The sequence below is a fragment of the Myiozetetes cayanensis genome, unplaced genomic scaffold (assembly GCF_022539395.1).
Source record: "Myiozetetes cayanensis isolate MyiCay16 unplaced genomic scaffold, myiCay2020 scf27, whole genome shotgun sequence".
In the NCBI taxonomy this organism is placed as follows: domain Eukaryota; kingdom Metazoa; phylum Chordata; class Aves; order Passeriformes; family Tyrannidae; genus Myiozetetes; species Myiozetetes cayanensis.
The window spans coordinates 3,415,172-3,441,102 of record NW_026087488.1 but is presented as its reverse complement, the minus strand read 5'-3'; the positions used below and the strand labels follow the sequence as shown (position 1 = coordinate 3,441,102).

Here is a 25,931-nt window from a genome sequence, read left to right as displayed (position 1 = left end):
CCTGTGATGTTGGTGTTCAAAGCCCCCTGAAACTCTGTGACCCCAGCGCTGGTCACCAGCGTTTGTCACAGCTCATTACACAGCAGGAATGTGGAAGCCCAGTGACCTTTCCCAGGGGGACAGGCAGAAAAGCAAGGGCACAAAAGAGGGGAGAAAACGTTGTACACTTCAGAAGGGAAATAAATTGAATGTTATTGTGATGGAAAACACTGGGCTGACAAGGGGCAGGGACAAAAATGTTCCTTTTAGGGTGTTGGCTGTGGGCTTTGGACTTCTATTCAGCTGGGTGCAGCTTCCCTTGCTGTAACCTTTGGCTACCAGGGAATTTCAGCAGGCTGGGGAACAGCTCTCAGATCCCAGGGACAGTGGGACACAGGGAATCAGAGCACTGGGGTGATGCACTGGAGCAAGGATCAGAGCTGGGGATGGCCTGCGTGGCTGTCAGGCAAAGGAAGGGAGAGGCCTAAAAGGGTCACTTCTAAACCTGTTAAAAAGTCAAGGCAAACTTTCAGCCTTTGGCCTCAAAGCTCTGCAGCTTCTGAAGTGGGAGATTTGAGCCCCTGGGATTGCTCCCAGCTCTGACTCCAGAGTTGCTCCTTCGAACGGGTCCGTGTTTCCAACCAACTTGTTCCCCCCTTCATTTTACATCCAGTTTTTATTTAATCTGACTTCTCCTGTCTCCTGAGACAGACTGATTAATTCTTTTCCCCTTCGTAGTCCCCTGAGTCCCTTGTTCAATCTTTCCTGCCTCAGTGAGATCTTAATAAATGCTGCCTGTGGCTGGAAGTGGGATTGGGTCTTGGCACTGTAATTAATTCTTTACTTCCTCCATGGCTTCAATATGCTATTTACAGCCGTCAGCCCCTGCAGGAGGGGAGGTTTGCAGACTGCCTCCAACTTTTCCCTCTGATTAATGTGTTTTATCCACCTTGTTTCTCCTCGCTCTTTTGCATTTGTTTGCCTTGCCCTGTATCCAGTTTACTGTTGACATATGAAAACACTGATGGACTTCCAGTTAAAATGCAATCTCAGAGACAACTGCCAGGCTTTTCTGTTTGCTCATGCTCTGTTATTAAAAAGCCTCTTAGACCAGGCTGGCTGCTTGTGGCAGGACATCCAGACCCCTTGCAGCTGCATGACCATGGTCTGACTGTAATCTAATTGCTTTCTGTAGCCTCCAGCAGCAGCTTGCAGGATTTTACCTCCAGCACCCTGCCTGTCAGCCCAGGGAGTGCTCTGGAGGAGTGCACAGGAGGAGGAGGATGGAAGCAACTTGGAGGGAGGTGGGTGAGATGCAGCAGAAATCTCTAGGAGGATTGGAAGGCCTGGATGAGGAAAGGGTTTGTGGCTGCTGGCAGATCAGCAGAGGGGAGCACAGTGAATGCTTGAAGCCTGCAAACACTACAGAATTATGGAGGCTGAGACCATGAAATATAAATAGGAGGGGATACAAATTAATCTAGGGATGAGGGGGGGAGCTGCTCCCTGCTGGCTGTGGGAGCCTCCAGAAGGAAGGAAGCCCCTGTTTGATGCTGAGGGAAGTGCCCCAGCCTTCTGCCTGGGACCTGCTCAGGGTTTCAGCAGCGAGCTGGAAAGCTGAATTCAATATGCCAGTGAGGAAGCGAATGCAAATTTCCTCCTTCTTTCTCTTTTGGGTGAGATTTATGCCACCTCCACATGCAGAGCCTCCTGGCAGCAATAAATCACAAGAGGGGGAGGGAATGCTGCAGGGAAACGGTTACCCTGCAGCTTCTGCATCTGCTCCTGGACATGGAGCCCCAGCAGGGCAATCCTGGTGCAGCACATGCTCCCACTCCTTCCCATCGCTACACTGGAGGGCCTGAGGCCTCCAGAGCCTGAGGATTTGCTTTTTCAGTCATCTGCCTTCCCTCCCTCTGGTGCAAGAGCTGCTTGTGTGCCCAGGCTGGGATGGAGCCCATCGACCCTACCTTGGCAGACAGGTCTATCAGAGACGAGCCCTTTGCCTGCTCTGTGCCAGAGTCCTCCCCAGCCTGTGATGAGCTGGGCACCCCCAGAACTCCAGGCCTGGGCTGCACTGCAGACCTAAAACTAGTGGTGTTTCAGCAGTGCCCTCACCCACTTGGACCCATCACAAATCCACGAGGGATGGAGGGATTGGTCCTGGTCCAGCCCAAACCGTGGCCGTGCCCGGCTCTGCCCGTAACTGGAATGGGTGGGAAGCACTCTGCTCCATCCCAGTGAGCATCAGCTCTGCTCACCCTGCAGGTCTGGTACAGCATCCTTGACCCCTCTGTCACCTGATGGAGGTGTCTGGGTTCAGCTCAGGGAAAGCAGAAGAGCCACAGAAGCAAAATCAGCAAATGTGCCCTAAGAGTATCTTTCATTTGGGGACTAGAGATGCTCCAGCAGCCTCCCTCTCCTTGGGCACTCTCAGCTGTCACCTCTGCACTGCAGAAATGGAGGCAGGGCAGGGCCACAGCCAGGAAAGCTCTCAGCACTCATACCAACCCTGCAGTGCTCTGCTCCAGTTTGCAGTGCCTGACAAAAACACCCATCTGATCTGACAAACCTTGTCTCTCCCCAGCAGCCTCAGCCACCTCCTGGCCTTACCTTGCAGCCCCCCTGCTCCTGGGACTCTGGCTGGGCAGCTCAGGACTGGAGGCTCAGGAGATGCTGATTCCCCTCACAGTGGCCACGAGCAGAAAGCACGAGAAGACGCAGAAGGGACGAGTTCCCTCCGGCGCAGCGTGCGGAGCCCAACCCGCTCCAACCCCACCAGTCCTGCAGCTCTGCAGGGCTCAGCCAGGGAAAATGAGCCCTTCTCTGGGGGAATCCGGGTGCAACCTCTGGGAAAGGCATTTGGCTGCTGCCTGAGAGCACCTGACTGTGGTTTAATCCCCTCTCAGGGCAGAGCTCTGACCGGCCCCCAGCACAACTAGGACAGCTAAAAATACTCGCTGCCCAGAGGAAGCAGTAATTTGGGCAGGGCTGAGCCAAAGTGATTTATCTCAAACCAGAAGGTTCAAGAGGTGCAAAACGTGGTCTCATCAGGTCAAGCATCAGCAGAGGAGCAAAGACGTGGCGCAGTCGCAGGGCTCGAGGAAAGCAGCAAAATCTAAGGATTTTGTTAAACTTCACAGCAAGAGCAGCAGAGCCTGTAGCAGCAGTGCAGGGAGGTGCCTGCTGATTTCTCCACCATATGCTGACTTTACCTTTACTGTCAGTCTAAATTCTGCCAATTATTAAATTATCCAACTTGCAGCAGGAACGCAGTTAGATGTGATCCAAATGGTGTCACTACAATTATGGTAATTATCTGAAAACAAGCCAATTACTTCCCTCCTCCTCATGCCAGTTGGTACCAAGATAGCAGCTGTTCGAGGCAAATTTGTTATCACATTACTGTACATTTGTTAAAGGTTGAGGTTATAGATTCTAGCCTTTTAAATATTAAAAATGCTATAAAGTCATGGAGTGTATAACATATTAGGATTTTTTTTTTTTTTTTTAAATGTCGTGAAGGGAGAAATTTCTTTTATATGCCAAGAGAGCTGGTGGGGAAATGATTTACTCATGATGGCTGGCTGGAAATGTGTGCTCTGCAATCAGCATACAACCAAGCTATAAATTAACCTGTGGCAGCTCGTTACCTCTCCCCATGTAAAATGAACTAAATGCAGAAGTTTCCTGAGGATCTTTCACATTTCTCTTTCTTCAGTTTTGGCATTTGGGGTGCTCAACACATCCAGAGGCATCTTGCAGGATTGGCCCCTCTACTGGAGGGCTCAGCTCTGCCCAGGCAGAGTGAGTTGGGCCAACGCTGGGCAGAGCCACGGGAAACACTTCACCCAGGGGAAGAGGCTCCTGGAAAGTCGTGTTGTCAAAGCATCTTTTGCTTTTGAACCTGTTCATAATAAGGACAGCCTCGCTTATAGTGCTGAGGGTGTCAAACATGCAAAGCCCACCACTCGCAGCTACTGCCAGAGATGCAAAGGAAGAGCACAGATCACTGGGACCTCTTGTTTTGCACAGACCCTCCTTGTAAAAACTGGAGTCTTTCATCTCATCTTGGTCACCAGATCCTTGCTAGGACTGACCGTAAGTTTTTCTCCGTGTGATGTTTTGAAATCTTTGGCTTTGATGTGCGTAAAACACTTCTTTCAATAAATGTCAAGAGCAGATTAGGGAAAATTAAAGGGCAGAAAGAAGAGATTCTGCCTTTTGGCTTGAACAGCGTTTTCATGACAACTGAATGAATCTGCCATGAAAAACGTGAATTTCCCTCTCCCTGCTCAAGGTACACGCCAGTGGGATCTGCTTATATCTGTGAGCTTAACACACACCCCCATGCATCCCAAATTCCATGCAGCTTGTGTGCAGCCCCAGAGCCAAGGCACAGGGCACAGCCCAGCTCCCGGGAGCAGGTTAGTGGCATTATCCTGCTGCTTGGCTTGAAATAATTAGCTGTGCTCACAGATGACCTTCTCAGCAGGCCCTAAAGGCTGACAGATTTGGGTTATATTGGAGCAGTGGAGGGCAGCACGTTGCAGAGTGCCCCTCCTGGAGAAATCCTGCTGCTCACTCCACCGCCAGCCCCTGGAGCCGGAGCTGGGCATCGCGGTGCCCACGCAGCTGCAGCAGGGGGGCTTCTCACTCCCACAGACAGAGGATGCAGCCACTGGGCTCCACTACTTCCCTGGGCATCCCTGGTGCCTTCCACCATCCTTAACTGATACCATCTGCTTTCCTTTTCCTTTCCCAGGAAGCTGTTGTGGCTGTCAGAGCCGTGTGCCGGGACTCTCACGTGGGGTTGTGTCCAGTTCCCACTCCCGTGGCAGCACGTGAAACACCATCTCCCACAGGAGAGTGCAGGTATGCTCTTCCCTACTGATCACTCAATTCTTCCCTATTATCATTTAAGATTTACTTATTACCTTTATCCTTTTGCTTCACGTGAAGTTGTTTTCATGTTTGCTGCCCGTTCAAACTGCCCGGTTCAGATTTCTCCCAGTGAAGCAGCAAAACATTCAACCACAAGGATTACAGTTGATAGTGTTTTTAAAAAAAAAATAATATAAAAAAAGTAATCCAAAGCAGTCCCCTGCCCAGTCACAGCACTAGATATGAGTGAGTGTGTAAACAGGTTTCTGCTTATCGGTCCTGCTGCTATCTGCTGCACACAAACTGCTCAGCCTCACAAAATCCAATTTCCAAGAGGTTAGAGGAGGGAACTGTTTGCAGAAACACAGCAATACAAATCTCCAAAGCCACAGCCCTCATTATGCTGATGCTGAAGAGAGAAATGACGCTTGACGACTCCTGGCACCCAAAGGTGACATTTACTGCTGTGGCTTTGATTGGAATCAGCCCAGCTTTGCCATGGGGTTGTTGCCTCCTGGTTTTTCCGTGCTTTTGTGGTGGGTCAGAGGAAGTGGTTGAGCCCCCACTGTGGCCTGAGCAGGCACTGGGCATGAGGGGCCTGCAGTGCACCCTGGCCTGGCAGCACAACCATCACCTTCTCTTTTCCCCTAAAATGCTTGGAAACTCAACTTGGAAACAGTGACACACGGGCAGGAGAGATGGGAACACAGCCACTGCCTCCCTGCCCCAGGCAGGGAGTGAGCAGGAGAGGTTGTGTGTTCAAGGTACAATGTTCTGAGCTGGATGTGAGCAGATGCTGCAGCTCAACCCTGGAGGAGCTGAGCCCTCCAAGCGCCCGCTGGCACCGGGGAGGAAGGAGCACAGCACTGGAGGATGCCACTGGGGCTGGACCTTCTGACCTGGCTGCTGCAGGTGACAGCAGGAAGGATACAGCAGCATCCAGGGGCAGCAGGGATGTGAGATATAAAAGGCAAACGTCCCTCAGCCCCTGTCACAGACACGAGCTCTTTGTTATTCCCAGATGGAATGATCAGGCAGCAGCCAGCCCACCTCTGCTCCCAGCACCTCCTGTGAGGGGCTGCTGCCCAGAAGTTCACCACATCAGTAAAAATGCAAACTGTGAGCTGATTAGATATTCATAGATAGTCTTTCTTGATTAGCTCACCATTAATATTTCAATGTCAGAACTGGATGCACACTGCCTCCCTGCTCTCTTCCTTCCTGCTTAATTAATTTTGACCATCACCAACACCAGTCTCCGACAGACAGCAGGAATTGAAGTGGGCTGTTCCGTGACTTTGCTTGCTGTAAACAGCTATTTGCAATTCCTTTTCATACATCACCCACCCGTGACAAAGAGATCACGGCAGCAGAAAATGAGTCTCCCTAGTAAGGACTTCAGAGCTCTGAAGGGAACATTTGCTTATTCAATAAAAATAATCAAATAGACAATGCAGTAGGCACAACTTGGCAACAAGATTTGTGTCTCACCTAGTAATCAGCTGGCTGTTATGCCATTATATAAAAAGAAAAGGGGGAGAATTGTTAATTTATCTGTAAGAAGAAAGGGCCTTTGATGTAGGGTAGCTCATGAAAGCCGTGATGTGGCCCAGCTGTGAGGGGGTGTGATAATCGCTGCTGCCCCAGCGGTGGTGTGAGCAGCTCACTTCATAAAATGCAGGTTGCATGGCTGCCTGATGGCCAGCACACACATCCACGGCTGATAGCAGGACGTGCTGCTAATAGTCTGTTTGATTTTATTGATGTGCTCGAGATACACGGGGACAGGAGGAGCGGTGAGGCAGAAATTGCACAGCAGTGTTTGTTCCCCCCCATGGCCCAGGGGACTGTCCTTCATCCTCCCGGGCCTGGAAGGGATAGGGAGCTCTCCTGCGTGACAGGAGGGCATTTACCACCTTGCAGGTCCACAGGGTCCTGACACAACACACACACACACTGGGATTGCTGTCACGACGTGCCTGGCACCAAAGGCAGCGCTGGGTTTGCAGGCACGGCATTTTTGTCTTTCTGTGCTGCCTTTTTGTCTTGCTGAGCTGCAAAATAAGCCCTCTGCTACTGGACATGCTCCACAAGTCCACCCATTGCTGCAGATCACCCTGCCCCAAGCTCCAGCCTCTCCTTTCCCAGGGATGACACCGTGATGGTGACCCAAAGCAAGCAGAAAGGCAGGGGCAGCGTGTTGCAGCCTTGCTCAGCTCCATCCCTTCCACACCATAACTCAGGCTGTTAAATGCCTGGCCAGAGCTCACCATCTGCTTCCAGTCTTCTAGGAATACCACTGAGTAATTCAATCAAAAAGGAGAAGATCCTTGTTTCACTGAGTCATAAGTCACTCTTCGAGTAATTATCATTTTATACCCCTATCAGGAGCAACAGGGGCTGTTCATTTTATGGGCTTTAGCAGCCAGAGCTGCACTTCTGCCAAGGTTATGGCTGGGAGGAGAACACAATTTAACATTTCCTCAGCCATCCAAGGCTTATCCATGTTTTTAGCTCTCAGGTTAGGCAAGTGAATAAAGCCCTGAAGGACCAAGGCCTTTGTCCAGGAGAGCTGTTACTACAGAGCACAGAAAATGTGCTGGCTTGGACCAGAAGAGCCAACCAAACCATCAGCATGAAGCTGATTCCCAGCGGTGTGAACGTGCCAGGTCTGCCCTTCTGCAGCACAGTGATTGCTGCCTAACCAGGGGGCAAAATCCTATTTTATCCCTGCAGCTGGAGGACACACAGGGCTCCATCCCTCTCACACTGCCTTAGAGAGAGGTCAGATGAGATTAGTCCAGGGGAAAAACCCTACCCACTTGTTCCATCCAAAGTGCCTCGGATGCAAGTCATAGGACTCCAAAAAAATAAAATAGTCTTACAGAAAGATCCAAAAAGGAGCCTTTTATCCTTTCTGGAGCCTTCTGATGCTCTTTGGGGTAATTTCCCCACCTAGACACTTCCCCTCTCCTGTCTCCCCAGGCAGCCCTCCCTTAGCATCACTGTCCTTTGCAGGGCCAGTGCTCCACCAGATGTTCATTCTTTTAAACAGATTTATTCCCTTGACTTTGAAAAGGACTTCCCCGTGTTTCCATCTGTGTTTACACTCCGTGAGGGGTAGCTTTCTGCTCGGAGCAGATCTGTTCCTCACCAGCACAGGAATCCGACTCCGCACAGACCCAGACAGGAAGGCAGAGCAAAACATTTCCGAGCGGGCGCTCGCCTGGGAGCTGAGCTTTGTGTCCACACGGGGACTGAGACCCCTGCCAGACTCCCTGCATTGTCAGGCTCTGCAGAAAGGAAGTGGATCTGGCCCAGAGCCACTGCTCCTGTGTCCGCTCCAAGGGTTGGCTCCCAGCTCACCCAGCACCACCCCCCAGTGATCCAGGACGCTGAAATCCAACGCTCTCCAGAGCAAGCAAAGCAGGACTGAAACAATCCATGTCCCACCCAGGCAGCCAGGGGCCCACAGTCAGCTGGGAACCTCGTGGTCCAGGTGTTGGAAAGACTCATTTTGGTTCTGTTCTCAGGGAAAGCCTCTCTTTGTGCATCCCTGCTCCCAGAGCCAGACTGGCTGATAGGTCACAGCCGTTTTTGACTGCCTGGGCAATCTGTGACACAAAGGACAGTGAGCAGCTCCAACCAGATTTATCACCGTGCTCACCAGGGATGGGCCAACACATCTCCCACAGTACAGGAATAGCAGGGCCCTGTAATGACTTCCAAGGTGGATCTACAGATAACATGAGCCTCATCTAATCTCAGGAACACGGATTTTGAGGCACTTGGGGGGTCACTTCTTCACCCTAAATTGATATCAACCTTCAAGTTTCATGGCAGAATTTTGGTGCTGGCAGACAAGTGCATGAGCTGATGGCATCTCTGTACACTGTCCTGCTCTGTGTCCTGAGAGCTCCTTGTCCCCATGTCCAGATACCTGTTAAATTACAGCCAGGATCCAACCAGCCCAGCAAACATTTATGTTTCCCCCCAAGGCTGTCTTCGTGCTGCTCATATTGGTTTAGAACATCTCAACAGGCCAAAAACTTCCAACACTGGCAGACAGAGAGAGCTGAGAACTGGGAGTTGACCAAAGCTCCCTGAAATGCACCCTTGAGCAGACTGAACTGCGAACTGCTCCTGGCAAACAGCTCCCTGTCAGCATCAGAGAGGACAGGGAGGCTTTTTTTCCTCAGCATTACACCCTGCACTCAGCCCAGACAGATGAGTCAGTCAAGATGACGAGATCTCTACACAGCTGCTTCAGGATGCAGAAATTCACCTCAGAGCTCCCTCCCCACAGCCAGGGAGGATATTCAGGTGGTCCTGGTTTGCAGGGGTCTGTCTCCATCTTCCCAGCCTACAAACACGAGCCAAGCAAGGTGGGGGGAAAGGGAAAAGTCAAACTGTTTATGAAGAGGAACATCAGCCTAACGTGTAATCAGGAGGTCAGGAGACAGGATTCTTCTCAGCACTGTGGGCATGCAACAAGCAGGCTGGGCAGCCCCTAATCACAGCTATTAAGTGGTGAATGCTCTGAAGCTTTGCAGGATCTGGTTTGTTATGCAACCTGAACTTGCAACAACCAACAAGCACAGTTAAGCCTCCTGAAAGCCATTATCAAAGCCACCTCTTGCCAAAAATTCACGAGGGGCCCTGCTTGGAAAGATAGGGCTTGAGAAGCCTTCCAGTAACACCCCTGAGCTCCACCCTGGTGCCTTGAAAATGTTAGAATGAGAGTGAATGTCCTGTGTTGTAGAAGAAGGAACTGCCTGCAAACCGAATGGAGAGTCAAAGGCAGAGGGAGGCAAATGAAATATGGATTTTCCCATCTGAAGCACGTGGCTCTGGCACAATGCTGGGCTCCTTGGGGCTTGTATTTCCTCAGGGGCAGCAGAGTTGGTGTCCCAGCGGCACTTGTTATTTGTAGTTTCCATTTATTACAAAGCACTGTTATTATTTACAAAATATACCCTTTTTTATGGACTGCTACTGCATCCAAGTGCAAATAACTGGTCTAAACTCAAATCCCTAGGAGAACTGTTGAAAGAGAAGCAATTCAGCCACATATTAATATGACAAGGACTTCCCCAGGTTGAAAGGACTAGAAAATATGTTTTGTACAAGTGAAATAGTTCTTTCTTGCAGTATTAAAGCTGCTCTTTTCCAATGATAGCAGTGAAAGGATATTGCTCCTGTCACTGATGCCACTGGAAATGTATTGCCCCTCTCCAAGAAACCAATGAAAGGACATGGCTGGTTTATTCTCTAAATGAGGCCACTGAGAAATCCCCTGCTCCTGGCATTAGGAAATCCCAGGGAGCTGCTGCTGCTGAATCCCTGGCCTGGAGGGAGGGCAAAGGCACCAAGTCAGCGGGTTTGTGCCAAAAAACACCTGAAGAAAATCAAAGCAGAGTTTGAGAACTAAGCAGAGGAAAGAAAACTGTTCGAAAGTCAGCTGGTGATTAATCCCTACATCCCCTCAGCGGGGTGGAGCAGGGCTCAGCTGGACAGCACAGCCAGGACCTGGTCCCTTCTGCTGCAGCAGCTCTGTCCCTCATATAAAATGAGTTAAACCCTGGGGAAGGCTGATCCACGCTCCAGCTGTGGCAGAGAGCCTGGCCGTGGGCAGAGCTGCCAGCCCCTCTCCCTTCTGCTGCTGCTGTTTAATGGTCTGGCTCTCCAGTGAAGATTTTAGGTGCTGGAGGTAAAAATGAGGAAATGGTTCTCAAGCCAAGATGTTCTGCCACTCAAATGTATCGCTGAAGTGAGCACAGAGAAATTACTGTTTCAGCAAAGTAGGGGTTTCCTCCGGTGAAAGGCTGAAGTTGAGTTGATGTTTCTGGTTCCGCTTTCGTGCTCCTCGATCTGCAGATCTGACAGGTTCATTTTGCTCCCCTGCAACATCCTCCCAGGTGACACCTCCCAGTGGGAAGGCAGGTGGAAAAAAAAAAAATTGTTGGTTTTAACCTGGGAGTTCATCAAATTCTTAAACATGCAGAGACTGGTGGAGCAACATCTGGGCTTTGGTGCTGGTGCCCAGCATCTCCACAGGGTTCAGAGCAGTCCCTGCTCCAGGACACACTGGCCCAAGGGCCAGGATGGTCATGGCTTTTACTGAGTTCAATTCTGGAGGAAATTAGCAAAAAATGCGGCAGAAGAGGACTTGAACCAGTGAAAGTGAAAAAAATGAGAGCACAGGGAAGGCAGGTTTAAGCAATCGTGGTGCTGGAGTGAAGCAGCTCTCGGGCTGGGCTGTGACTGAGCCCCTCTCCAGCGCCCTGGCAGCAGCTCCTACCCTCAGATATTTATTAATTGTGTCAGGAATTAGTGAGAGCTCACTGACTGAATAATAACGTGCCAGAGGCGGTTTTTTGACTCTGCTAATGTAATTAAAGAAAGCAGGGAGGAAAGCCTTGCACCAGGGAAGGAACCAGGGCTCCTGACAGTGTGAGTCACTGCCTCTACTGCAAGGACGAGATGTGAAATGAGGAGAGGAGAGGGTGAGGATGGTGGTGAGGACCTGAGCAGGGAGGAGGATCGTGCAGTTACTCCCAGCTGTGATGGGAGCATTGCTCTCTCCAGGGAAAGACAAGAGGAAACCAGAAGAGCTGCCCTTGCAACTCAGGAGCTGGATTCATCTCCAGGCTCAGGTTTTATGCTGCTGTGGTTTACTTTCATGCCCAAGCACCTTGCACCGAGGCTGGACTTGGCTTATTTTGGGCCCTTCTTCTCTTGCTTAGCCAAATCTTGCAGTTTGGAGGGACCTTTCCTAAATGGCTGGAAAACAGCTTAATGGCAACATTTTTTTAATGCTGCTCTGATGATTGAACACATCCAGCAACATCACTGCCTCAGGACTGAGCATGTTTTTCAAGACTGCCAGAAAGAAGAGGGACCGCGTGGACCCTGCGATCAAAGCCACGACGCTATTTTTAAACAGGGATGGGGGAAGCTCTGGGTGACTTTAAATCAAATCAGTGCCTGGACAACAGGGCTCTGCTTCCCCCCCTGCCTCTGCTGCCAAGTTCCTCTTCCCAATCCTAAGGATGTCTTGTGACAAACAACCCTCAGCTTCAACAGGATGGGGCTCCGGGGCCGCCGCAGCCACAAACACATCCATCAGGAAACCGGCTGTGGGTCGGCCCCTGGCCTGGGCTGGGTGGGAGGGGTGGGAAAGGCTGCACAGCCTGGGAACAGCTCCCACTCTCCTCTCCACAGCCATCCCTGAACATTTTCAGTGTCGGTTGCAGCGCTGGCCTCCCAACCCCAAACTGTCCCCTGCCCTGGGGACGCGGCTGCTCCATTCCTGTCCCCTCTCAGAGGTGCTGTGGGGGCTGTGCTGTGGCACTGCTGCATCCAGGAGCTCTGGGCACGTCCCCACTGCCCCATGGCCCCTGCAGCAGCCTTGGGCATTGCTCTCCAGCACCCCTGAGAGCTGCTGGTGCCACAAATCCTTCAGTGCCCCTGGAAGGCACTTCAGGGGAAGTGCCTTTCCCTGGCTGTTATTTCAACCATGATTTCTTGGAGAGGGATCCAACTGCAGGGGAGTGATGGCTGCAGGGAAGGGAAGGGTTTCACAGGGTCCTTATGGCACATCAGTAATTACCAGGCAGCCACGACCTCTCTATTTGCTGCTCTGTGGCTGCACCAGCAAAGGTCAGAGTATCCAGGCAGCTTGGTTGTGCACCCTCCTGGTGGTGTTTTTATCCAAGTTACTAATTACACATTACCTGTATGTCAGCAGGCTGATCGATAGGAGTCTGAGGGATCGATGTGGATGTGGATGACGGTGCTGTTTGCCATTCAGAGCCTGCACACGCTGGGAAAAACAGGGCACCATCGATCCCAACGCTGGGCTGACATGTAGGGCAGGATGGAAGGCACAGGGAGGGGGGAGGACCACCCTGCCTTCCTAAATGACAGTGACACAGCCACTGGGACAGTGTCCTGGCCAGGGATCTGCCATGGCTGTGCCCCCAGCATGTACCTGCATCCCAAGGCTGGGGCAAACCTCCCACCCCGCAGCTCTCCCTTGGGAATGGCACGAGCCACTTTCATCTAGGTTGCTTTGAAAGGTTCACACTGATCTGAAAATGGACAATTCTCCCTCTTTATGTGTTCTTACTGGGTGATCAGTGCCTGAAGCAATCACAGGCTACTTCAGAAATCACAAGGTCTCCTGCATTTTGCTTTGCTGCTTAACTGACCAAAAACTGAGGCCACCTCTGTAGTGCCATCATGTTGCTGCCAGCAAGAGAGGTCTTTGCTGCAGAATGCAATCAAATTTTGCAGGAAGAAGCTCTTGGGACTACCATGAAATTTGGGATTACAGCGTGGCTAAATGAGGGAATTGCATAACTGGGGCTTTCTGCCTGTCTTGCTGGAGTTCTGTGGCTGTTCTGATTCTGTCGTAGCGATGCTGGGAAATCGCTCTTTGAAACCAAAAGAGCCCTGGAAAGGCATAGGCAGGTCAGGATCATCTGCCCCCAGCGCTGGGTTTGTCGTGAGCAGCGAGTTGATGGTGGTAGGATCAGACAGAGAGCGGTGTGGGGTGAAAGCAAAACTCTCCCCAAAGGCCTCCTCACCCTTGACTGTGCCTGTGCCCTCAACAAGGTGCAAAGCTCTGCAGCCCTCTCCTGTCAGGCCACTTCCCAGGCACTCCCTGGAGCCCAGGGAATGGATCAGCAGCCATGGGGCAGCCGAGGTGTTGGATCAGCCACCCCTGGCCAGCAAAGCAAGAGCCCTTTGCCTGAAAAACATGTGGTGAAAAGCTTTGAAAAAGCAACACAATCTTTTGTGTTTATTGAGGGTTTTAGGGTAACAAAAGGAGCTGTGGAGGGAGGCTGCTAGTCCTGCCTTTCCTAAGCAGCAGATGGAATCAACTCCAGTGCTAGAATAGTCACCAGCACCTTAATCCTACAGAAGACCCATAATCCTTCCCTTAGTCCCACCAGCCCCAAAAGCAGAAAGCTGCCCAGATTTGCTGTTTGGTGGGGTTTACTCAGCCTCAGTTACACTCTCAGTAGTCACAGTAGTCACTCACCCCCTTGGAAAGGCCATTCCCACAGGAGTCCAGATGCTCCTGGGGCAGGGAGCAGACACAATCCATGCTGGAAATCCGGCAGAGGCTGCTCTGGCTCTCAGCAGCCCCAGCCTTCAGGACACTCCTCCAACCCAGTGATGCTGCCGGGGCTGTGTGGGCTGTGACAGCTCAGAGCAGAGCCCTGGGGCTCCCCAGGGCATCACTGACAGGTCCTGTGGGTGAAGCCAATGCCTGAGACACTGGGATGGTCCCATATTCCTTCCAGCCACTGGAAGGAGCAGTCACTGGCAGTCACTCCAAATCTGGTCTAAGAGCTTTGCAAAGATGAGCTGGAATGTCCAGCTATGAACCACAGGCCCTTGGCCAGCACCTGGAAGCCACCAGAGAGGTTGTACAGGCACAGCCAGCCCTGGAGAACATCCCCTGCCCTTCCCACACAGCCCCATACAGCAGGAGACATTTCTTCCTGGAATTAACTCCTATTTTTAAAATCCCAGCAAAGAGGCTTTTGCTGAAGAATGACTGGCAGGATTTCAGCTGTGCCCCCATTTGCCCTCCCTGGGCTCGGCCCCAGGACCCCTCTCCATCAGCTGCAGTTGGGGATTGGGGCAGCCCACTGACCCACACAGAAATGGGCCAGCTTGGCTGCCCCAACCTCTTCACAGGGGCTGCTCTGCAGGTTTGGGAGGAGGGATCCTCCCAGAAATTTAATTTTCAGTGAGCTGGCACCACAAACGGGGAGTGACCCCATCTCTAATCTCTCGGGAGCAGCTTTGACTTTGTGAGAGCTGAGCAAATGTTCCTTTATCCTTCCCCCTCTCCCTGTTGCTCGTTTACTCTTTCATTAGGGCTCTTCCTCTTGCCGTTTGTGTGGAGATGTTGGTTTGTTTATTTTCTGTGGGGTGGATGCCAGGCATCAGGAATCATGTGCTCAACGTATGGTGGCAATTAGCCCAGCCCTGAACCCTGATGGCACGTCTGCATCTGCAATTACTGCTCTGCTCTGCTCTGTCTGCGTGAGGTTTTTATCTTCCTTCCTTCTGGGGCTGAAAAAGGCACAACTTGGATCTCTCAAAAAATTGCAGGAAAGTGTTAAAGCTGGAGCTTGACTGCCCTTGCTGTGGGGCCGCTCTCGGGATTGATTCCTGTTTGGTTCAGGAATCAATCCTTGGCCTCTGCACCTGGATTTATGCGAGTGCAGCTCGGGGCATCTGTCTGAGACAGTGCAGAGCCTGTGGGGACTGATTCTGGCTCTGCTGGTGCCTCTGCTCAGGCACTTTATGGCCTGTTTCGTGCTCCTGGCTCTTTATTAGGACATCAGATTGCCCGAGTCGATGTTTTATAGTATTAAGCTTATTTACTTGTGTCTTTGGTGCTCTGCAAAATACCTCACGTTGGATTTGGGGGATGGGAAAATGGGAGCAAAATTTGGATTCTGGGGGGGAAATGTCAGGGCAGGCAGAGGGAAGGTGCCTGTAGGACCTCTACCAAACCTCATGGGCTTGCTCTGCTTTCCTTCTCTCCCATATAAATTCACCTGTCCTAAAATCCCTGTTCTCCTCTGAGATAATGTGATTTTTGGGGAGGAGTTTCTCTCCCTGTCACCTGCCACTGATTTCTACTGAAGAGCTTCCTCCTGGGGAAGGGGGTAGGAAAACAGGGAGAGAAATTATGGAGGGGCAGCATTTCTGAATCCAAATACATTAAACCATTTAATTCTGTTGACTCAGGGCTGCCTGGCTCTGAATGGGAATTAATCCACAGTGCACAAAATTAAAAAGCACATGACAAAATGCTTAGCAAGGCACTGGCAGGGTTTAAAGCAGCCCATTAGCTTGCTCGAACGTACCCAGTAAATTTTCATTTGTCAATAACGCTTAGAGCCTACAGTTTATTTACAGCCTGTTCAATATTACCAGCACCCCTCGGAGCGCCTCATCTGTATTTATCTGCCACAGCCACTTCCCTTTCCAGGGACTCTTCCTAATCCCTTGCTCTGTATCTGCTTGTCTTGTTGCAGAGCCAGATGCAGCAGGCGAAGGTGATGTGGGGTTATCCCTTTCCATCCCAATTATCCCCTGCATGGGAGACCACCCTGAGCCACCTCCCAGTGACCCACCCCAGCCCTGGGGTGGGGATGGAACCCGCTGCCATGGGGCTCCCACTGGCTGCAGCCACCAGCCAGCACAGAGGGGTGATGGAATCCCCAAACTGGGAGATGGGGATCCCCAAACTGGGAGATTGGGATAGGCACAGGCAGCTGCCTCTATGGACCCACAGGCTGGCTGAGCTGGAGCAGCCACGGCTCCTCCATCTGTCCCAAATCAGCTCCCGTGGGATGAGCCCTGGTGAGGAGAACATGTAACAGGATTTCCCCCCAAAGCTGCTTGAATGCTGCCAGGCAGATAACAAAGCCTGGCTGACCCTGAGGATTTCTCCAAGGGAAGGAGTTTATTCTTGGGCACAGACATGAGCGGGCAGTTTAATCTCCTGTCGTGGCTCACGTCCAGTTGGGGTGGTTTGGTCCAACACTTGAGCTCACAGAGACGTGGAGAACCAGCCTTGGGTGGAGTTTGTCCCTCCACGGGGAGGGAGGACATGACCTTCCCCAGCTGCACTAGCACTCCTCTGAGGCACAGGTACAGGCAACTCAGTGCAACTATAAGTGGATGCAGCACCAAGAGGAGGAAGTAGGGGGCTGGGGAAATACAGGACAGGTTGGCAACCACCTGTCTCAGGTGGAAAGCTCAGAGAGGAAGATCCATCCTCCAGAGGCTAACCATTAACAAAATGGCCCAAACAGAACTGCAAACTTCCCAGGGGACATCTACTGGACCCCAGGAGGTGCAGCAGCACCCTGCCAGCAGCCAGCTCGGTCTCCACCACTCACCACAGCTCCCTGTCCTACACAAGATCCTGAGCCAGGAGCAGTGAGCAGGACCTGCCACAGACCTGTGCATGTGGTGGGAGGTGACGTTAATAGATTTTACAGGGGTGGATGCAGGAGGCAGTCCCTGAAGTGAAGAGCCACTCGCTTTTCTCCCGGTGCTGGTTGGGTTTCCAAGCACCTCCTGCTGCTGAGATCCAACACTCGGTGAACAGACACCCCACTTTCCCGCCCCACAGAGCCAAGGCCCCGTCACTTGCCTGCTGCTGTCTGCATGTATCCAGCCAGGGTGCAGAGCCGCCGCTCGCAGGCTCCGCCGGGCAGCAGGACAGCCACGATGGCCAGCAGGGCGCTGAGGGCCAGCAGGGCACAGCCACCCGCACACAGCACGGCGCTCGTCTGCAAGGACACAGGGGCTGTCAGTACTTGGGCTATAGTGGTGATAGCAAAAGTATTACATGCACGAGGGGCTGTGTCACCATTACACATGTCTGTGATGCGTGTCGGTGCCCCTGCTGAGAGTGAAATGTGTCTCGTGTCAGTGCCCACCCCAGCAGGCCTGGCAGTGCAGGGGGATTTTGCCACTGATGCTCCATGGTGGGGATCCCACTGTGCTGCAAAGGTTCCATGGCAGCTCTGCCAATACAGCAGGCTGCTCCCAGCCCCTGCCCAGCTCACCTCCAGCAGCCTAAAAAACTGGGAAAAGCACTAATTTATGGCAAAACACCTCACCCTTGGGTACAGGTGCCCAATCGCTGCACCGTTGCTGTTTCTGTCCCCACTGCAGGTGATGTTTCCACCCCTACCAGCGGGATGGCACTGGCAGCAAGGTGGTCCCTGCACCATCAGGGGCACGTGCCAGCCCAGCCAGGGGCATGGTGAGGGGACCTGTGACCCTCCTCCTCCAGCACCCAGCTCGTGGCAGCAATCAAAGAGCGCGAGGGCACCTCGGCCCCAGCGCTGCGGCAGCCACGTCAACTCCTGTCATTTCCCAGCGAGTCCCATGGAACCCTTCTGGCTTCGGTGAGTCACCCTGCAGAAACATCCCCCTCAGCTCCCTGCGGCGCTGCAGCTCTCAGACAGGTCTCATTCCCATCTTCCTGACAGGCCTTGCTTTTATAACCCGGGCAGGAGCTGCCCTGAGGAGCTCAGGTCCCACTTCCACCCTCGTCCATCCCTCTTGTCCTGCTGAGACATCCCGGTTAGGAATGCAGCGTTTTCCTTCTTTATTTTTCCCCCTGTATTTGAGCTTTTGGGCAGCCGTGGTTACTACAGGAACAAACCCAATACGTGTTTCCATTTGGCCCCTCTCACCAAGGCTGTTACAAGTCAGGAGTAAATAATCTGAGAAATGTAAGTTATCCTGCAGGAACCACAGGCAGGCTGAGCAGGGGAAGAGGAACTGGATTTACCCCTGGCTGTGGGGGCTCCAAACAGCTAGAAAAACTCCTCCCACTAGTGGTGCTCCCCCACCAGGTCTGGCACTGCCCTCATCTACCTGTGTTATTCACTGCTGAGCTGGTTTTTAGCAGCTGGACTGGATGGTGCTGGGTGGCACAGCCACTGCCTGCAGGGTCCTGCTCAGGAGCTGCCCCTGCTCCAAAAGGGACACACTGGTTCTGGTGAGGGACAGGCCACCGTCCTGTCACCCTGGTGTGTTTCCCTCCGTGCTGTGCAGTGATTAGAAATCAGCATCTTATTTATAGCCTATTTATGCACTGCACAAGCGATGCAAACGCTGTCCCAGCAATAAATTAATTCCTGACATGCAATGTAAAAGGCACAGCAGTGCAAACAGCTACCCAGAGAAATGGAGAGGCTGTTCCAGCAGGGATATCTGCTCCTCTCTGTGCCTTCCAAGTCACTGAGACCTGAACACACAAGTGCTGTTTCAGGGCAAAAGATGCCAAGTCGGGACACTGGATTTGTACCCCAGGAGGCTTCCACAGGGTTTGGGGTGGGGTGGGATGGGTGACCCCTCCCCACAGGGCCCTGTGGAGAGCAGCAACCCCAGCCCTACTCCCCACCACTCCCAAGGCAGCAGCGTGGTGAGGAAATCAGGATTCCTAACAAAAAAAAGGATTCCTCTGCCTGGCATCTGCATTTCACCTTCCGCCCAGCAAAACCATCCTCCTTTGCGAGGACCATTAATAATTTAGAGCGATGAATTTTTCAGCAGAAAGGGGGTCTTGTGAAGCAGGCTGGTTCCTCTCTTGTGTGAAGCATATTATTTTTAATGATCTAGGTTTTCCTTAATTGTGGTAGCACAAATCCCCTAAAAACTCACAGCCCCTGCTGGAAACAACTGATGAGCTGCTCAGGCTGCTAATCCCCACGGAGAGGTGTGAAGAGGTTTTTCAGGACAAGGTGACAAGAAAAAAGGTACAAACAGGATGGGTGCAGGTGAGTGTTACACTTGGAGAAGAGCTGGGTCTGGTCTGGGACCTGCCAGGAGGGTTTGGAAACAAGGCTGTGGAGTCCCAGGATCACAGCACCCTGATGTGCTCAGTGGTGGCCAAAGAACCATCAAATTAAAACCAGGCACTGGCAAAGGGGACTAAGGTCTTGTGGTGAATAAATGTGAGAAAATTCATGTGGGCAGGAGGTGTAGGTAAATGGTGAGGGTTGGTTTCTGCCATGTGGACCAGGAATGTTGGAACATTGAATGGCCATGGGGCAGCTCTTGGGGGCAGAAGGGGCAACGCCACTGAGCAGGTTTATGTGGGGCACAAGGGCTGACAGGGGAACAGCTGCCCCAGAATAGGTGACAATGGAAAAGGCACAGCACAGGACAGATGGCAAGAGACCCTGGTGCACACTGACAGTCTTGGTCTGGTTCCCACATTATGCTGGGACACCACAGCCAGAGCTGCCTGAACACAAGGTGTGTGCTGCTGTGACCTGCCAAAACACTGGATATGCTCTTGGAAACCAGAAATTTTGCTTTGGTCATAACCATTCCAGGGCTTCAGCTGGGAACTGTTCCAAGTGCTCCTGCCCTGTCCTGGAGTTGCACCTGCAGATCAAAGAGCTGCTTCTGAAGGACAATAATAAGGCTTAAGTCTGAAGAAGTCCATGGAACAAAGGTACAAAACAGCAGCAGCTGAAACCCTCTCCTTCCCACTGAGCAGCACCTCCCTCTCTCTCTTCCCTGTTTGTGCCTGTTGCATCTCGAGCAGAAAGGGGAGGATGCAGGAAACAGGATGCAAAGGCTGAAACCCAAAAATAGACTGTGGTGGTGGGGAAAACGGGATGCAGGGAGGCCGGTCAGGGGTAGGGAAAAGCCCATCCCTCTCAGCACAGAGCACAGCTGCTCAGTGCAAATCCTGCCAGGGAGGAGCAGCACGGGGTGATCTGCCCATCCCTGGGCACTGCAGACCCTCGAGGGTGCCAGGGAGCCCCCCGGGGGGAGCCCAGGGCTGTGAGCAATCCTGCCTCTGCCACTCAGGAAAGAGATGTGAAACCGTGTCAGATTTTCTGCTCCCACTCCCAGGGAGATTAATTGTTTATCCCCAAACAAATTAATCGTCCCCTGGTGGGACTGTAAATATGCCTTTATGTAGCGTAATAAATTCCGATTAACAGCAATCCCCTGCCCGTTATTTTAATATGTTACAGGTCTGACATGAGCCGTGGCTGTGCCATTCACTGAGCAATAAATCTGCTCAAGATGCTGTTTCATTCAGCAAAAAAACCCCCAAAAAAATCAAAATTAAGATGTCACATAACGACTGTCCTGGGAAGGATTCCTTAATATCCCTAATGAAAACTTTTAAAAAATTAATTCATCTTTTGAAATCAGGACCCATGGGCTTTCCAGCCTAAAGTGGAAAGGGTGAAGGGAGAAAAATCTGTCCAGTCCAGTGACTTAGTGCTGAGAAATGTTACATGGTGTTTGGCTTGGCAGAGATAAAACAAGCTGGCAAAGCTCCTGCCATCACATCCTGTGAACTGGGTCACACATTAGTTTATTAATGCAATTTATTAATTGGAACTTGACCACCCCCAGCAGCTGCCATGCTGGATGGGCCCTGTGGTACCCAGAGCTGTAGGTGAGGGAAGCATTACAGACTGCTCAGGTGTTTCAGCCCTGCTCAGATGCTTAAGCACCTTTGGAAATGGGGGCAGAAAATAAATACCCTAAATAACTAGGAAATAAAGCCACAGGCTAAGTGAGAAAAATAAAGTGAGGGTCACAGCGTGCCTGGCTTTCTAGGGATGTCTGTTGAGGCAGAAAATGTTTGAGAAACCCCAAATGAGCTGGAAGAAAAGGGTAAATTCAATTGTAAGAGAAGAGGGGGGGAAATTAATCTAACCATTTTCGTTTTTACAGGCTGTCCCTTCCCATCAGAGCTCCGTGTGATGATTAAACATTCATTATAGGAATACGTTTTAGGGTTAAACTGGGTAGTGCTGTACCTGGAGAGGCAGCAACCAAATGGACACCAAGGTTGTTAAAAATACAAATCAGTGCTGGGTGGAGGTGCTGAAAGGTGACCACAGGGGTTGGGTTTTGCAGCAGTGCTGGTAGAGACCCAGGTGCCTTCTCCTTGGGCAGGGGTGCAAGGGATCTTGGTGAAACCAGGGAATATCCACCTGGGCACAGCACAGAGGCTCCTGCCTCGGTGGGAGACGCTGCCTGTGCAGGGTGGGTGGATGGAGCCTCGCAGCTTGTTCGTATTTCCCCCACACGAGTCACAGAAACAAACATCCACCATCTGGTCGGCATTAAAGCGACGGCCAGGAAGAGGATCCCACACGTCCCCGTCTTCTCCTCCCCGGCAATTACCTTCCTTTCAGCGCCATCTGAGAGCTCTCTCCTTCCTATTTGATCTTCCCCCTCCTTCATCCTGGCTCCCATGGTTGGTGGGAGTGGGTCCAACCTCCCCAAACCAGCCTGGTGGTGATGCAGAGCCCCAGGGGTGATGCTGCTGGGGAGGTGGCTGATGTCCCAGTCCCCTGAGATGGGATGTTTTGGGGCTGGAGCACAGGGAGAGAGAGGAGCCAACAAGGCTCCAGCCCTCATTTCTTCCTCTTCAAATGCAGGATGTGGTCGATGGGGACCTGCCCACACCACAGCAAGCACAGAGGGTACCTCTTCCCAGCCCAGATTTGGCTGCTTGTGCACAGAATTCAGCACCACCTGCACCAAGACACAGCTTGACCAGTTCCGGCCTTCCAGGTAACTTTCCCACTTTCCAGCTAATCAGGGTATTCATCAAAGTACCACAGGGGTTAATGCCCAAACTGATTCAAGGGGAGGGGAAAAAAAGGCATTTTTTTAATTAGAGAGAAAATTAGAGACAGATAATATGCCTGATGAATTACGGCCGTCTCTCTTTCGGTGCCATTGCATCTGGGGATGCTGGAAAGCAGTTCCTAATGGCACTGCTTTATCTAAGAGGATGATGGATAGTGGTGAAAGAGAGAAAAAAGGGAAAAAGTAAGACATTAGCACATCAATGGTGTGCCTGTGACCTCCATCAAGGGATGTGAACCAACTTAATGAAATTTTAATTAGGCAGCAAGCAGTGCTCTGTGGCTGGGTACCAGATCAGCCCTTCTTACCCAAGCTCTGTTATTATCCTTCCTTGGGATAAGCCCTTTCCTGGCACTGGCAGCAAAGCTGGGCTCATCGCCTTGGCCAGGGAATGCCCTGCAGGTCACAGCGCTCTCCCATCTGGCTTCTCCTCACAGAGCCAGTGGAGAGGAGCCTGAAGGGAGTGGGACCTGCAGCCTCGAGAGGATGGAGGGAATGTCCCACTGCCAAAGTGTCCCTGCCATGTCCCTGACACCCTGGGCCAGGCTCTGCTCTGGGCCCTGCAAAGGGGAAATGCAATGTTCACCCCAAAATGTCTCTGATGCCCCGGGACAATGCCCTTCCCGAGGCTCAGGATTTGCTCTTTGTCAGGCAGGTGTGTGGGCAGGTGACCCTGTGTGAACTGCCCCTCACTCTCATGAGTGGCCACCCCTCAGCTGAGCCCCAGTCCCTGCCCAGCCCCTGCAGCCCAAGCAGCAGCCCCAGTGCTGGCTCCCACCTCGCCCTGCTTTTGTTTAAGTAAAGCAGCTTCCACCTCCCTTTGAGAGCAGTGGATAGAATTAACCCTGAGAGCAGCCTGCCTGCATTTTCCATCAACTTGACCTCCCGTGGCCCACCCATAAGCTGGTCCTGTCTCAGCACCCCTTTCAGCCCAGCTTAGTGGTGAGCAGGCCACTGGTCAGTGAGTCCTGGAGGTGGTTTGTGACTGGAACGTGGGGCCACAGCCCAGGAGTTACAGGTTTCCCCATCACTGGGTGTTTTCTGTCCTGTTAATGTAGGTCAAAAAACTCTGGGTGGTTGATGAAAGGAGATAAAGTCTACTGTGAGGTAAATGTGCATGAAGGGAAAGAGGGTGATTTCAAGAGTTCCTTACACTTAGTACTTAACAACTCTTGCCAACGCTGTGTAAGAGCAATTAAAAATCAAATGGACTGGTAGAGTGAGCCAGGAAGGATCTGCTCTCTTGGGAGGTTCTTGGGTTGAGGAGATAAAAGGTGATTTCCTGACAATCCTAAATTAACATGTTGGCTCGATACACGAGTCTGGAGGTCGAGCAGACCCTGCCCAAGAGCCATCACACACACAGCTCCCTGCTTGGGTCACGCTGCAAGCCAGGCACTCCCAAAACGCTCATCCCTGCCTTGTGCCAGAGCCTGTGCTAGAAGAGGAGTGACAGATTTCCCAAATATCTTCCCATCTCCACGAGCAATCTCCTGATTCACTGGGCTCAGGGCTGCTGTGTAACTACTCTGCAAACCCGACCCCAGCCAGCAAACCTCAGGTGACATCGGGGACCCAGGGCTGGACTGACACGGCGAGAAACCGGCGATGCAGGTTTATGAAACCCTTCAGCATTTCCCAATGAAAGGGTAAGCAGGTTTACTTCACATTTTCACTAAGCTTTGCTGAATCTTTTCAAGTCCTGCTTGAAAAACCAAGAAAGACCCACTTGAGGAACTCCTGGGGTCGTACAAAGCCTTCCCCTGTCCTGAGCAGGTTGTTTTGGGCTCTGCTCCAGCATGGCATCACTGGCTCCATAGGCAAGTGGTCCATGTGGTTTAACCCTGACTATCATGGGCTGATCAGCTTCTTTGTTATTTTAGATTACATGCTTGGCAAAGCTTGAAAGTAATTGGAGACTATCTGGAAAAACAAAAATAGAAATTTGAAATGTGGCAGTACGAGCTCCCGAAGTGCAGCGCTGAGACAGGAACCCATGAGCCAAATGCTCCCACTGAAAGAGGAGATAAATTAGCTCAGGATGAAGCACTGCTTTGCATGTACACACAGGCACACAGCGATCTGGCACCAGGAGAAAGAAGATACTGAGATGCAGTGAAACAGCTCAGAGCTCAAAAGTTCACCTGTTTCTCCCAGCTCTACCACTTGGCCTCCTAAAGGAATCCCATCTCCCCTCTCCAGCCCTCACAGCTCCAAGACTTCCCACAATGAATCCTCCTTTCCAGTAACTGTCTGTGTAAGGGCCTCACTCATAAATTGGCTGGGCAATATCACCATCCCTTCTCCTGCCAGACCCTCTCCACTTCCCATCATCTCTTGCATGGTCTCAGCCTGTCCTCAACATCTCCAGCCATCAGGAATACTTTATTACATTCTAACCCATCAAATAACCATCATGATGCTGAGCACGGTGCAAGGCTCAGCAGCCTGAGCACTGACAGGGTTAAATTAAAGGTACCCCTGATATTAGAGAGCTGCAAAATAATTATGAAAGGAAGCAGAAAAAAAAGCCAGCAACTCTAAGCAGACATGAAGGCCCTCTTAAGAGAAGAAAGGCATGTTAATTAACCTCCAGACATGATTCAAAGCATCATTTGTAGCATGATTAACATAATCCCCCAAGTGCACACACACAAACGGCATTAACGATCATTTGCAGGACTGAACGGCTCCCCCACCCCTCCAACAAATCGGGTTTGAGCAGGGAAACGCTGCAAACGTGCACGTTGCAGGAAACAAAAAGAACAATGTTCCCTGGGGATGGACACTCCAGCTGAGGGCTGTGCCCACCCCGTGTGCTGCAGGTGGGCATCCTCCCCAGGTGTGCTCTCAGCATCCTTCCCAGGTGTGCTCTCAACATCCCCCCAGATGTGCCACCAGCTTCACTCTGAAAGAGCTCTTGACTCTGTGTCATCTTTTTCTCCCTTTCCCAGCCACAGCCACAGCTCACACCCTCCTCACCAGCCTCTGCCACTCCAGCAAACGCTGGGGGCTGTTTTCAGAAGCTCCTGGATTCCTCTTAGTGTTTGGCTCGTGGCTTTCATTTAAAAAAGGAGCTGCCCACCAGACTGCTCGAAAGATTGGAAATGAATGCCACAGTTCTGCAAGCAAAGAAAAAAAAAGAGCCACAATCTCCTCATCTCTCCAAAAGGAGAATCTCCTGCTTGAACTCGTGGACAGGGTTCCCAGCACTCGGCTCCCCCCGTCCTGAGCACCGAGGCGTGTGGGCTCAGAGGCTGCTCATGCAAGAAAGCCAAAGCTGTCACCTGCCTCAGCAAAGCTGTCAGGGATATTTTATTATATTCCACCCCATCAAATAACCATCACAACAGGTATTCCCACCATCATCATGGCAGAAAGCTGGTAGGGGAGCACTTTCCTCTGAAAGCACTGTTTGTTCTCCATTAATTATCTGGGCGGTATTGATAAAGGTGACATGGACGTGTCACCAAAACCCCCTGTAAACTCCACTCTGTACTGTGATATTCATCCTTCCACAGCCCAAGCGTTGCACTGCTTTGTATTCTGGATGTCAGTGTTTTCAGAGGCTGAAGCTTGTTCAAATGAGTCACTGCTGAGCTTCGTTATCTTTAAAGTTTGTTATTACTTGGGAGTGTTTATCTGCATCACATTTGCAAAAACATCTGAACAAAGGCCAGCCCATGGAAACAAGAGCATTTTTGCACCTTTTTATATAAATAGTAAGGAGTTTATCCAGCTGGTTCTTTTCTTTGCAATTCACGATATTTGTCTTTAATGCCAATTTGAGGGACCGGGATGGGATTTAAGCAATCACAGGCGGAGCTGCTTTCCAGGGAGAGATAACAGCGCAGCTCCAGGACGGGCTGAGT

General features: G+C 51.6%; 1 protein-coding gene across 1 annotated transcript in view; it reads right to left on the bottom strand.

Annotated features, from left to right (window-relative positions):
* The window catches only part of LHFPL7 (LHFPL tetraspan subfamily member 7), a 59,646-nt gene that overhangs the window by 32,038 nt on the left and 1,677 nt on the right, over positions 1-25,931 (bottom strand). Inside the window, exon 2 of the mRNA XM_050321763.1 lies at positions 17,060-17,198. Within this exon, the coding sequence (XP_050177720.1) occupies positions 17,060-17,198 (139 nt within the window). The remainder of the gene's footprint in view (positions 1-17,059; positions 17,199-25,931) is intronic.